The following is a 13,870-nucleotide window of genomic DNA, read 5'->3' on the forward strand; positions in this document are numbered from 1 at the left end:
GTTCAAAGACAATATTTCCCCTGAATATTAAGAAAATAATTTGTCTTGGGGATGTTACAGGGAGATAGAGTATAGGAAGAAGATCAGCAATGATGTTCATAAATAGCAGAGCAGGTTGAAGAGCTGCAAAGGCACCTCCTGCTCTTAATTATTATATTCCAAATGACCATGAGGTTCAAGCAGCCCATTTACTAGTTTTATGAGCGATAGTGGTAGACTGTTCTATACTATTACTAAAAAATCTCATCTTGAACTCTGCGTTGTTTTTAAATTTGCGCAAAAACTGTAACCGCTGGAGAATAAAGTCCCGGAGACGGGCTGAGTCCGTGAGCACGTCCAGAAGCCGCCCGTCCAGAAGCCCCCGAGAATAAAGTTGAAGCAGCGGAGTGTGAGCTATGTTCGCGGGCGGGGGCGGGCTGTGTTCGCAGGCGGGGGCGAGAGCGCGACAGCACTAGGGACGGGAGCAGGTGAGTGAGTCCGGAGCCGGGTCCTGGAGCCAGGAATGCGGTCGGAGCCGGGGGCTGGGAACCGGTGAGCCCACACCCCCTCCCCCACACCCACACCGCCCTCCTCCTGCACACTCCCTCCACCACTCCCTCCATCCCCCACACACCTCTGCCCCACCTCCACCACACTCCCCCTACCACCCACCCCCTCCCACATACACCCCTCCTCTACCCCCACAACTCCCCTACCCCCACAAAGCCCTTGCCCACACACCCCCTGCCCCACATCTCCCTCCCCCACACCCCCCCCCCACACTGCCCTCCCCCACCACCTACACCCCTCCCCCCTCCCACATACACCTCCTCCCCTCCCCACACAAACCCCCTCCCCACACACCCCCTACTCCACACACACCCCCTCCCCAGCACACACCCCTCCCCCACAGGCCCACACCCCTTCCCCCACATCCTCTCCCCCACACAGAGCTAAGACGGCTCATATGTGGGAAGGAACTGCAGATGCTGGTTTAACCTGAAGATAGACACAAACAACTGGAGTAACTCAGTGGGTCAGGCAGCATCTCTGGAGAAAAGGAATACAGTAGGTGACATTTTGGGTCAAGACCCTTCTTCAGACTGAGAGTCAGGGGAGAGGGAAATGAGAGATATAGACAGTGATCTATAGAACAATGAATGATATACAAAAGTAATGATGATCAAGGAAATGTGGAGCCCACAATGGTCCATTGTTGGCTGAGGGCTAGATGATAATGAGTTATACGGACCATGAGACCGTCTAGGATGACAGTGAAGCTAGTACAGCGACTAGGGTGGGGGAGGGGCAGAGAGCGAGGGGAAGCAAGGGTTACTTGAAGTTAAATAAATCAATATTCATACCGCTGGGTTGTAAGCTGCTCAAGTGAAATATGAGGTGCTGTTCCTCCAATTTGCACTTGGCCTCAATCTGTCAATGGCAGAGGCCCAGGAAGAAAGGTTAGTGTGGGAATGAGAGAGAGGAGTTAAAGTGTTTGGCAACTGGGAGATCGCTTATGCCAAGGCAGACTGAACCAAGGTGTTCAGCGAAATGATGGCCCAGTCTGCACTTGGTCTCGCTGATTTTTAGGAGTCCACAATTGGAACAATGGATACAGTAGATGAGGTTGTAGGAGGTGCACGTGAACCTCTGCCTCACCTGAGTGGATTGTTGGGGTCCCTGGACAGAGTCGAGGGAGGAGGTATAGGGGCAGGTGTTGCATCTCCCGCGGTTGAAGGGGAAAGTATCTGGGGAGGGGGTGGTTTGGGTGGGAAGAGATGAGATAACCAGGGAATTGCGGAGGGAATGGTCTCTACGAAAAGGGGAAAGGGGCGGAGAAGGCAAGATGTGGCTAGTGGTGGGATCCCGTTGGAGGTGGCGACAATGCCTGTTATAGCTGCTCTCAGCTACGCAGTGAAAGGCAGTACATGAAGAGCAATGCTATCATTCTTCAATCTGTTATATGTGACGGCTGATGGGGTGAAAGGTGAAAGACTACTCATGTTCACTAGTTAAAGGAATGATTTATGGCCCTGTCCCACGGTACGAGTTCATTCCAAGTGCTCTCCCGAGTTTAAAAAAAACAAACTCGTGGTAAGCACGGAGAACAAACGTAGCGGGTACGTCGGAGCTCGGGGACGTCTCTTAGCGGCTCGTAGCGCTAACGGCAGGTACTCGGGAAGACTCGCTAACGGCAGGTATGCTCGGGAAGACTCGTGAACGTTTTTCAACATGTTGAAAAATGTCCACGAGAGCCCCGAGTACCGACAAGTGGCCATTACCGTAAATCTCCGAGTTCGAATCAGGGCAAACTCAGGAGAGCTCTTGGAATGAACTCGTACCGTGGGACAGACCAATTAGAATTAGAATTGGAAATCAAGCACAATTCCTCAGAATTGGTGGATGACACAAAATGTGTCATAAAAGACATTGGGACAGGTACATGGATAAGAAACATTTGGAGGGCTATGGGCCAAGCATGGGCAATTGGGAATAGTGTAGATGTGGCATCTTGGTTAGTATGAGTAAGTTGGGCCGAAGGGCTTGTTTCCGTGCTGTATGACTATGACTCTATGTGGGGCTTGCAGAGGATAATCCAATAAAACATTGGAAGACATTACTTTCTATGCAAATTGGGAGTTTGGTTGAAATAAAGGTAAATGCAACATGGTGCCCAAAGCCACATAAAAATTATAAAATAACTATGGGAACAAGAGAGAAAAATAATAATCTGGATGGACAATTTAAAACTTGTTTTAAATACTGATGAGAGTCTAATAAATCATTAAAAAAGGTAAAAGGATGCATGTTCAATTTCAGAATGTTGGAGAGACGTCATGTACAAAACTTTGCTTAAATCACACAGTATACCATGTCTACCTTCAGTATACCAATCAGTTCAGTTCTCCATAACATGGAGAAAACAGGCACTGAGAGAAGTGCAACTACGGTTCAATTCATTTGTTTACACGTGGTTTCTATGAATAAATCAGAGTTTGGCTGTGGAGGGATGAAATCAAAGGAAGGATTGTGGGATTGTCTCCCCAATGCTAGGGACCTTAAAATTTCATGCCTAAAATTGACTATTTTATTCTGGGCTCGAAGGGCCGAATGGCCTACTCCTGCACCTATTGTCTATGGGTCTATTCTGAACATGAAAATTCATGGATCAAAGGCAGATAAATGGTGTGAGGCAAGTCTCAGTTGATTACTGAAGGATCTGAATGACCGTATTCCACCTTCACCATGTTTCTGCCCATTGGTCAAACACACACTAGTCTCCAACAAAAGGCTGTACATACAGCAGCCTGGCTGCCAGAATGCAAAGAACTTTCACCTGTTCTGATGAAGGATCAGCGACCAGAAACATTTTCTCTCCTCACAGAAGCTGCCTGACCTGCCGTGCATAGCTAACTTTCTGCTTTTATTTCACCTGTCACTCTGTGGACTGATATTTTTCTGTCTATGTCTTAAAAATTGGACGGCACACCTCAGCTTCCTCCTCAGCTGTAAAATGGCAAATCCTCTCAGACCTGTCCACTTGGTGCTACACTGCAAAGTATAATGTACTGTCAGGATCCTTATTCAAGGCAGTGCTCTGCAACTTGCACTGGGCTGAGCAGCAACCTTGGACTGCTGGCATTCCCTGTCCACTCGGTGAATAGGAGTTTACCTTTGAGTCTGAAGTGTTGCAAGCTTGTCCCTCTGAGGAGGCTTGTGCAGAATGAGAGTATACATCTTGATGTATTCAAGAGAGAGTTAGATATAGCTCTTAGGGCTAATGGAATCAAGGGATATGGGGAGAAAGCAGGAACGGGGTATTGATTTCGGAAGATCGGCCAAGGTCATATTGAATGGCGGTGCTGCCTTGAAGAGCCGAATGGCCTACTCCTGAACCTACTTCCTATGTTTCTAATATGTGACGCTCCTCTGCAGTCCCTGAGAGAGTGAGTTGTGACATTTATCAGGATCTCTATTTGGTTTTCCATTGTGGATGGAAGAGTTTCCTTGACTTTGAGAAGTCCCTGGTCAATACAATGATACCACAAACAAGATAACAACTGCTGCTAGTTGAACTGTTGAACACAAACTGGCTGCCACTTTAGAGGGCTCTGCATTACAACAGTGAACACTCATTGCCAGTTATAGCTGCTCTCAGACAGCTGTATGTAGTGAAAGGCAGTACATGAAGAGCAACGCCATCATTCTTCAAGCTGGGGTTTTGGTGCTCACAAACGTTACATGAACCAGTGAAGGGTAGCGGGATTACAAATTAAATTGGTAAGAAATGGTGTGGTTAACAGCAAGATCAGACCCCCCGTTTAGTAGCCTGTGAAATCCTCTGGATAACTCCACAGCTGTACGCTTGTGGGACCAAGTTATTAACATCTCTCCTGCGGAGAGGGGTGCTGAGCCGTTCAGTTTCAATAGTCTGGGCAGTGACAGTGATGTTTTCTAGTACAGAGAATGGAACTCCAGGACAGGGATTCAAGTGTGTGTGGAGCGGATTGATAGTGACATGAAAGCCAAGGGCTATTTTCTGATTTGACTGCTGGCAGCTGGAAGCCAATAAACATGTCGAAGGCCAAGGAATGACACAGTCAGACTCGGCAAGTCAAAATAATTAAAAAATGAGGCCTTTACTCATATAGCTCTCATTCTTATTGTATTCTTTATGGCAAAATCTCCTTTTATATCTTTGTAAAGCTTCACATTTCAAGCATTGTGTGCAGTTCTGGTTGCCCCAGTATGGGTAATATGTGGAGGCTTTGGAAAGGGTGCAGAAGAGGTTTACCAGAATGCTGCCTTGATTAGAGGGGATTAGTTTTAAGGAGTGGTTGGACAATCCTCAAGTCAAGTCCAGTTTATTATGATATGCATGGTAAAGTACAGATAGAACATCACAGACACAGACTCAACCTTGTTTAAGAATCACCACATGGAGTGACTGGAGTTACATGCTGGCCAGACTCAGTCAGGTTGACAAATACCCTTTCCTGAAGGACATCAGTCGACCAGAGGCATTACGAAGGTAGTTTCCCATGTTCATCATTATTAAGATAGTTAGTGTTTCTTTCCCTAATTTCAGTTAACTTCCACAGTTGACGCGGTTGGATTTGAACTCAAGTCTTAAAATTACTAAGGTGATAATTTAATCACAGTGCGAGCAGGCAGTGTCATTGCTTGAAGCCCCTGTTAGTTTTTTCTCACTGCAATATTGCATACGCCCCATTCCAGTAGGAAGTTTATCCATGAGATAAATGGGGAATCGTTCAACCACTACCTACAACCAAATCCCTACAACATCAGACAATGGCAGTAGGTAGGCAACTCTTGCCATAGTGCAAGTTTGAAAGCAAAAGCAACTGAAGAAAACAAGACCTTGTACATAGCATACAGTGCATTCAGAAGGTATTCAGACCCCTTCACTTTTTCCACATTTTGTTACGTTACAGCCTTATTTTAAAATGGATTGAATTCATTTTTTTAATAATCAATCTACACACAATACCCCAGAATGAAGAAGCGAAAACAGGCATTTAGAAATTTTTGGGAAGTAAAAAGAAATAACTGAAATATCACATTTACATAAGTATTTAGACCCTTTGCTATGACACAAAATTGAGCTTAGGTTCATCCTGTTTCCATTGATTATCCTTGAGATGTTTCTACATCTTGATTGGAGTCCACAAGTGGTAAATTAAATTGATTGAATATGATTGGGGATGATCAGCCATGATCACATTGAATGGCGGTGCTGGCTCGAAGGGCCGAATGGCCTACTCCTGCACCTATTGTCTATTGTCTGTTTGGAAAGGTACACACCTGTCTATATAAGGTCCCACAGTTGACAGTGCATGTCAGAGCAAAAACCAAGCCATGAAGACGAAGAAATTATCCGTAGACCTCTGAGATAGGATTGTGTTGAGACACATATCTGGGGAAGTGTATAAAACAATTTCTGCAGTATTGCAGGTCCCGAAGAGCACAGTGGCCTCCGTCATTCTGAAATGGAACAACTTTGGAACCACCAGGACTCTTCATAGAGCTGGCCGCCCGGCCAATCTGAGCAATCGCGGGAGAAGGGCCTTGGTCAGGGAGGTGACCAAGAACCCAATGGTCACTCTGACAGAGCTCCAGAGTTCCTCTGTGGAGATAGGAGAACCTTCCAGAAGGACAACTATATCTGCAGTACTCCACCAATCAGGCCTTTATGGTAGAGTGGCCAGACTGAAGCCACTCCTCAGTAAAAGGCACATGTCAGCCTGCTTGTAGTTTGCCAAAAGGCATGAGAAACAAGATAATCTGGTCTGATGAAACCAAGATTGAACTCTTTGGCCTGAATGCCAAGCATCACTTTTGGAGGAGACCAGGCACTGCTCATCACCTGGCCAATACCATACCTATGATGAAGCATTGTGGTGGCAGCATCGTGCTGTGGGGATGTTTTTCAGTGGCAAGGAACTGGGAGACTAGTCAGGATCGAGGGAAAGATGAACGGAGCAAAGTACAAAGAGATCCTTGATGAAAACCTGCTCCATAGCGTTCAGGACATCAAGTGGTTCACCTTCCAACAGGACAACGACTCTAAGCACACAGCCAAGACAATGCAGGAGTGGCTTCGTGACAATGTCCTTGAGTGGCCCAGCCAGAGTCCGGACTTGAACCTGATTGAACATCTCTGGAGGAACCTGAAAATAGCTGTGCATCGACACTCCCTATCTAACCTGACAAAGCTTGAGAGGATCTGCAGAGAAGAATGGGAGAAATCACTCAAATACAGGTGTGCCAAGCTTGTAGCGTCATACCCAAGAAGACTTTAGGCTGTAATCACTGCCAAAGGTGCCTCAACAAAGTACTGAGTAAAGGGTCTGAATACTTATGGAAATGTGATATTTCAGCTATTATTAATTACTTTGCAAAAATTTCTTAACACCTGTTTTTGCTTTTTATTATGTGTAGATTGATAATAAAAAAAAAAAAAATCTATTTTAGAATAAGGCTGTAACATAACAAAATGTGGAAAAAGTGAAGGAGTCTGAAGACTTTCTGAATGCACTGTATGTTAACAAAAGAATGCACAACACTCTCATCCAGCAGTAAAGTTTGCCCCGTGAATACTTCAAATAAATTCAAAATAACAAATATAGGATAGACAAAAAAAAACTGGAGTTACTCAGCGGGTGAGACAGCATCTATGGAGAGAGTCTGAAGAAGGGTCTAGACCAGAAACATCGCCAATTCCTTCTCTCGATAGATGCTGCCTCACCCGCTGAGTTACTCCAGCATTTTGTATCTACTTTTGAATTTACCAGCATCTGCAGTTCTTTCTTAAACAAATATCTAGAGGATGTGGGAGTGTTGGTTTATAGAATGCAGCAGGTTAACGTGCAGTTACAGACAACAACCAGCAATGTAAACAGTATGGCAGCCAGCCAAATAGTATGGGGTTTGAGATGCAAATGACCAGAAGACTTCTCCCAGTTGTATAGGGTTTTGTTGACATGTCATTTGGAGAACCGAGTGCAGCTTGAATCTGCATCAGTGGAAAGATTTAGAGATGCATAACCCAGATGCAACAAATTCATGCCTGGAACAATGAGGAAAGTTTAAGAGGAAAGTTTTGAGTGAACCTGTGTGGATGATACAAGGGCTTCTATGACTACATCGTCTGGTCCTCGATTCCCCTACTCTGGGCAAGAGACTCTGCGCGCACACACGATCTAGTCCTCTCATAAGATGTGGATGGTATTATAATTGGTGGTTTAGTGGACTTTGAAGAAGGTTATCTACATTTACGGTGGGATCTTGAGCATTGGGCCTATAGGCTGAGGAATGACAAATAAAGTTTAATTATGACATTTAAAAGATATTTGGACAGGTGCATGGATAGGAAAGGTTTGGAGGAATATTAGCCAGCAGGGTGGTGGGACTACCTCGATTAGGTAGCATGGTTGGTATGCACATGTTGGGCTCAAGGCCCTCTTCCATGCTATATACCTCTATGACTCAAAGAAAACTAAAATGGAAAATCAAGAGATGGAGATAAAATGGCTGGATAACTGGCAGCTCTGATGGTAATGAGAGTACGTTTCATTATGTCTCAGCACCAAAGCCAATGAATAAAACGTTTAGTATGGCTGAGTTTGGAAACCAATCTCTCCATTCATTTCTCTGACCGTCTTACGACCAGCACCAGTTTGAAAGTTGATGACAACAGGATTGTGGAAAGGCCATCTCCAAGTTCCCCCTTAAATCACTTGGGCATAGAATACTATTTCTCAGCTGTTCCAGATCTTGGGACAACCGTGTCCAAAAGCAGAGCAATGTCATCTCCACGTGCAGTGCTTAAAGGAAAGACACCCACCAACATTTTTACAACTGCTGGCCGTAGCAATAACTAATCTGAAGATGGAACATGAAATGGGATACATCAGTAATTTGTAATGAATTCCCCTTGAACCTTCCCCACAGGGAATCTTGGCCAGGATTTCACTTTTTGATTCAAAATGAAACAAACGATGGAATTGAAAGATCATTTCAATCCAAATTGGTACTGCCTATTCCAACTTGGAGCACATTTTGTACTGTTGGTAGGCATTGTCACAGATGCTGGTACCTATTATCCCGGATGTTAAATGTGGATGCAAGCTCCACCCACAGGTATTTCATTGTACTGTAGCCAAAGTACAATATGTGAGTCATTGTTGAATGCAACACACTGAACAGGCACTTGGTCCAAGTAGTTAACACATCATCTTTTAGCTTTGTTCCATCTCTTTCCAACTATCCTATCAACATTTTGTGGTGCCTCAATGAAGTAGCTCCTAGAGCTGACTCCTCACAGCTCTGGTGACTCAGGTTTGACCCTGACCTCTGGTGCTGTCTGTGTGGAGTTTCAAAGTTTTTCTCGTAGGCTCTCTCTGGGAGATTTTATGTCCTCAGGTATTCGAAGAGTGCATATAATTGCCCACTGTAAATTGCCTATCTTGTGTAGATGAGTGGTAAAATCTGGGGAGATTTGATGGGAATTTGGTGAGAATAAAAATTTGCTAAGTGTAGAATTGGTGGCAACAGGCGCTTGATGACCAGCATGGATGGACATTATTCACATTCCTCTCTCTCTGCTGTACACATTGTGCGTTTACTATATTCTGTTAAATGCTTCTTTGTTCCTTGTCTCAAGCACTCGTGTGACATTATCCACTGTTCCAGGTGTGAAGTCCTATATATCGGCGAGACCTAGCGCGGGCTCGGTGATCGTTTCGCTGAACACCTCCGCTTAGTCCGCCTAGACCTACGTGATCTCCCGGTTGCTAAACACTTTAACTCCCTTTCCCATTCCCACACTGACTTTTCTGTCCTGGGCCTCCTCCACTGTCAGAGTGAGGCCCAGCGCAAACTGGAGGAACAGCACTTCATATTTCGCTTGGCCAGCTTACAACCCAGCGGCATGAACATTGATTTCTCTAACTTCATGTAATCCCTGCTTTTCATTTATGTCCGTCTCTCCCAAACCTAGTTCTCCAAACAATTTCACTGTACTCCTGAATTCATTGCCACAGAAGACAAGGATTTGAGTATAGGAGCAGGGAGGTTCTACTGCAGTTGTACAGGGTCTTGGTGAGACCACACCTGGAGTATTGCGTACAGTTTTGGTCTCCAAATCTGAGGAAGGACATTATTGCCATAGAGGGAGTGCAGAGAAGGTTCACCAGACTGATTCCTGGGATGTCAGGACTGTCTTATGAAGAAAGACTGGATATACTTGGTTTATACTCTCTAGAATTTAGGAGATTGAGAGGGGATCTTATAGAAACTTACAAAATTCTTAAGGGGTTGGACAGGCTAGATGCAGGAAGATTGCTCCCGATGTTGGGGAAGTCCAGGACAAGGGGTCACAGCTTAAGGATAAGGGGGAAATCCTTTAAAACCGAGATGAGAAGAACTTTTTTCACACAGAGAGTGGTGAATCTCTGGAACTCCCTGCCACAGAGGGTAGTCGAGGCCAGTTCATTGGCTATATTTAAGAGGGAGTTAGATGTGGCCCTTGTGGCTAAGGGGATCAGAGGGTATGGAGAGAAGGCAGGTACGGGATACTGAGTTGGATGATCAGCCATGATCATATTGAATGGCGGTGCAGGCTCGAAGGGCCGAATGGCCTACTCCTGCACTTAATTTCTATGTTTCTAAGACTGTGGAGGCCAAGTCAATGGATATAGTTTAGGCAGAGATAGATAGATTATTGATTACTCCGGGTGTCACGGGTTATGGAAATAAGGCAGGAGAATGGGGTGAAGAGGGAAAGATATACCAGCCATGATTGAATGGTGGAGTAGACTTGATGGGCCAAATTACCAATTTCTGCTCCTATCACATGAACTTATGAAAAGACTTGACTAAATTGTAAAAGGACCCACAAATAGCAGTGCATAAATGATGGGGTGTTTGTTAGAACTTCATTCTCGCCTCAACATTGGTAAGAACACAAGGGGGAACCTGGGAATGGACGCAAAAATCTGGAGTAAATCCCGAGATGCTGCCTGTCCCGCTGAGTTACTCCAGCTTTTTGTGTCTATCTTCAGTTTAAACCAGCATCTGCAGTTTCTTCTTGCACAAGGGTGAACCTACCCTTTTTCAAAAGTAATAAAATAGGATAGTTTGTGACTTTAAGAAGGAGGAGTCTATTTTAATATTTTACCTCAAGTTTCAGTACTGGTGTGTTGGTGAAGATTTTGTATCCAACTCTCAGGAACAAACTCAAGCCCACTATCCTCTAACCAGATTGCCATGGTTCCCAGGTTCTGCTCATTTTGCATGAATAGTTAAATAAACCATGTACATGCACGTTGAAAGGAAAGGCATGCACAGTTTGACAATCTGACAGTATTAAGAAGGATATTAAAATGCAGCCTTATAAAAGCCTGAGGGGAAAAATGTCAGCTCGTCAGATACAGGAATACATTTCCCAAGTCACTCGTAGGAGAGCTTTAAAGTTCAATATCAATGCGACTTGGAAATCAGCAGGATTCTGCCTAATAGGAACAAAACAGACATGCTGGCTTTTCAGTGCAACTCACCTCCTGCTCCCTCTGAAATATTACAACTCGACCCCCCTTGTCCCCTGTCGCTAACAGTTCTCCTGTGCTGTTGAATTCTACCGTAGAAATAATATCGGCTGAAAGACAAAAGCAGAGACAAAATGCAAGTTAAGGGATTTCTTTGCATGTCACAAACAGTCTCGCCTCTCCTCCCCCGCCGCGCTCAATACAGCAGGCAGTTCACAAGCCCAGCTTATTGCTTCAGAGCTCCACGCAAAGCCCACACGTCGCTGGTCCTTCACCTGCTGGGTTCAAGGCAGCTGCTTACCACTATCCCACACAAGGGCACAGAAAGAAAGGCCAGATACAACACCAGGGGCAAAAGAGACTCTCACACCTCAGACCCAAGAAACTGCAGATGTTGCACTTTTGAGCAAAACACAAACTGCTGGAGGAACTCAGTGGGTTGGGCAGCATCTGTGGAGGGAATGGACAGATGATGCTTCAGGTCAGGACCCTTCTTATTCTGTGTTTTGCTCCCCGATGATAGGCTCTTTTGTGCTAACCTAATATCCATGACCTTGTGGTTTTTAACTCTGTGGAATTTCATTGAAGCACCTCATTGATGTTGTCCTGTGTCTTTGCAAGATCTCAATGTTCCTGGGTCAAACCTTGCTGCTGAAGGCATTGCTGGTTTTCAATGTCGATTTCCTCCATGACTTGTGGAATTTTTTCCACCTCATCAGTACTCGTGTAGGAGTATGGAAACTGCACTGGCGCCAGTATGAGTACATTGCTGCCTTATCAGAGGGGCTATGTCTCAAGATGTCTCGAGGGAAGAGGTGAAAGGGTAGGTGTTGTATGGGAGGTGAGGGGGGAGGGGGGGGGGGTTGGGTGCTGGAGGGGATGGAAGAGGAACCCAAGGCTTGTAGAGGGATGGCCTTTACAGAATTGTTAATGCGGGAGGGGACATTTTGTCTAGTGCTGGCATCACGATAAAGATGGCAGAGATTACAAACGTTGACTCACATATGGAAGTGGATGGGATGGAAGATGACGATGAGGAGATCCTACCCCTGTTCCAAGTGGATGGTGAGGAAGTGAGGCCACAAATGTGAGATACAAAACACAGTCAGGTATAGTAGGGAAGAAATAGTATTGAGTTTATTATTATTATTATTGTCACCTGTACTGAGATATAGAGAAAGACTTTGTTTGCATGCAATCTAGACAAGTCATACTATGTGTGCAATCAAACTATACACACAACTACAATGGGAAATGCAATGTGAATAAATACCAGACCGCAGTGTATTACAATTGTTACAGTTACAGAGAAAGCGCAGATTTTTTTTAAGTGCAAGATTTGCAATGAGGTTGGGAAATCAGGACAAAACCCTAGCTTATGAGAGGATTGTTCAGTAGTCTGCAGCAGGGAAGAAGCTGTTCCAGAATTTAGTAGTACATGTTTTCAAGTTATTATACTTCTGCCCTATGGTAGAGGGAAGAAGAGGGAATGATGAATATAGTTCCCGATTATGTAGACTGCTTCCCCGAGGCAGCGTGGTTTAGATGGAGTCAATGTGAGGAGGTTGGTTTGTGTGATGGACTTGGCTATGTCCACACCTCTCTGCAATTTCTTGAGGTCTTGGTCAGAGTTTGGGAAGGCTTGGTGAGGTAAAAATAAAGATATCTCCAAGGCTCCAGCATGTCTTCGTCTGAACATACAAAGCTGAAGAAACTGTTAGAATGGAACAGAGTTGCTACAGGGAAGCATTTCCACGATCGATCATGTTCAAGACTTTTCCAGGACCAGTACCAATCCCTCCCCCCTTTCACATGGCACCTTCCCATGCTCTTTGACCTTTTCCTCTCCCACTTTCCATGGAGCCGAACACTACTTCCAAGTGAAGCTGCAATGTATTTGTATTTCCAATTGAAGGTATTGTGGTCAATGTCCATAATCTGATACCCTCCCTCCATGTTGGAGAATACACAGATTCCATTCTAATAATAATAATAATGGATGGGATTTATTTAGCGCCTATCTAATACTCAAGGCGCTTTACATCACATTATTCATTCACTCCTCAGTCACACTCGGTGGTGGTAAGCTACTTCTGTAGCCACAGCTGCCCTAGGGCAGACTGACGGAAGCGTGGCTGCCAATCTGCGCCTACGGCCCCTCCGACCACCACCAATCACTCACACACATTCACACACATTCACACACAGGCAAAGGTGGGTGAAGTGTCTTGCCCAAGGACACAACGACAGTATGCACTCCAAGCGGGATTCGAACCGGCTACCTTCCGGTCGCCAGCCGAACACTTAGCCCATTGTGCCATCTGTCGTCCCATTTCTGTCCATAAGATGCCACTGTCACCTTAATTCTCCAGGTCTCACCTCACAAGACTAGAGGAGGTAAAACAGCTTTTTTCCCCACGAGCAGTAGCTCCACTCAATAACCAAAAGTCTGTCCTTTTGCTCTGGTATTTTATTTCATTCACATGTTTAAACTATAAAGTTTTATTCTTAATTGTATGTTGTGTTGTTACTTGCGAGTGGAGCACCAAGGCAAATTCCTTGTATGTGTACATCCTTGGCCAATAAACTTATTCATTCATTCATTCATTCATTCATTCAGATAAAACAATGCGCAACAGTTATCTGAAATTGCCAGAGCATTTAGAATAACGATGCTTATCTGAAATTCTTGAACTGAACAATAAGAACTAAAGTGTACAATGGTAGGTTGGTCTGTACAATAACTGGCATCTCATCGATTTCATTCCAAATCTCTTTGCTAAATTCCATCTTTTCCTTTGCTTTGCCACCTTCCCTATCTT

The 13,870-nt window shown here is 44.8% G+C and overlaps 1 protein-coding gene across 4 annotated transcripts in view; it reads right to left on the minus strand.

Moving 5' to 3' along the window:
• Positions 1 to 13,870, minus strand: part of ppp2r2b (protein phosphatase 2 regulatory subunit Bbeta) — a 582,981-nt gene that overhangs the window by 106,063 nt on the left and 463,048 nt on the right. For all 4 annotated transcript variants that reach the window (XM_033029990.1, XM_033029993.1, XM_033029991.1 and 1 more), the window contains one exon: positions 11,061 to 11,158. In XM_033029990.1, coding sequence (XP_032885881.1) covers positions 11,061 to 11,158 — 98 coding nt within the window. The remainder of the gene's footprint in view (positions 1 to 11,060; positions 11,159 to 13,870) is intronic.

Source organism: Amblyraja radiata, chromosome 11 (assembly GCF_010909765.2).
Source record: "Amblyraja radiata isolate CabotCenter1 chromosome 11, sAmbRad1.1.pri, whole genome shotgun sequence".
Taxonomy (NCBI): domain Eukaryota; kingdom Metazoa; phylum Chordata; class Chondrichthyes; order Rajiformes; family Rajidae; genus Amblyraja; species Amblyraja radiata.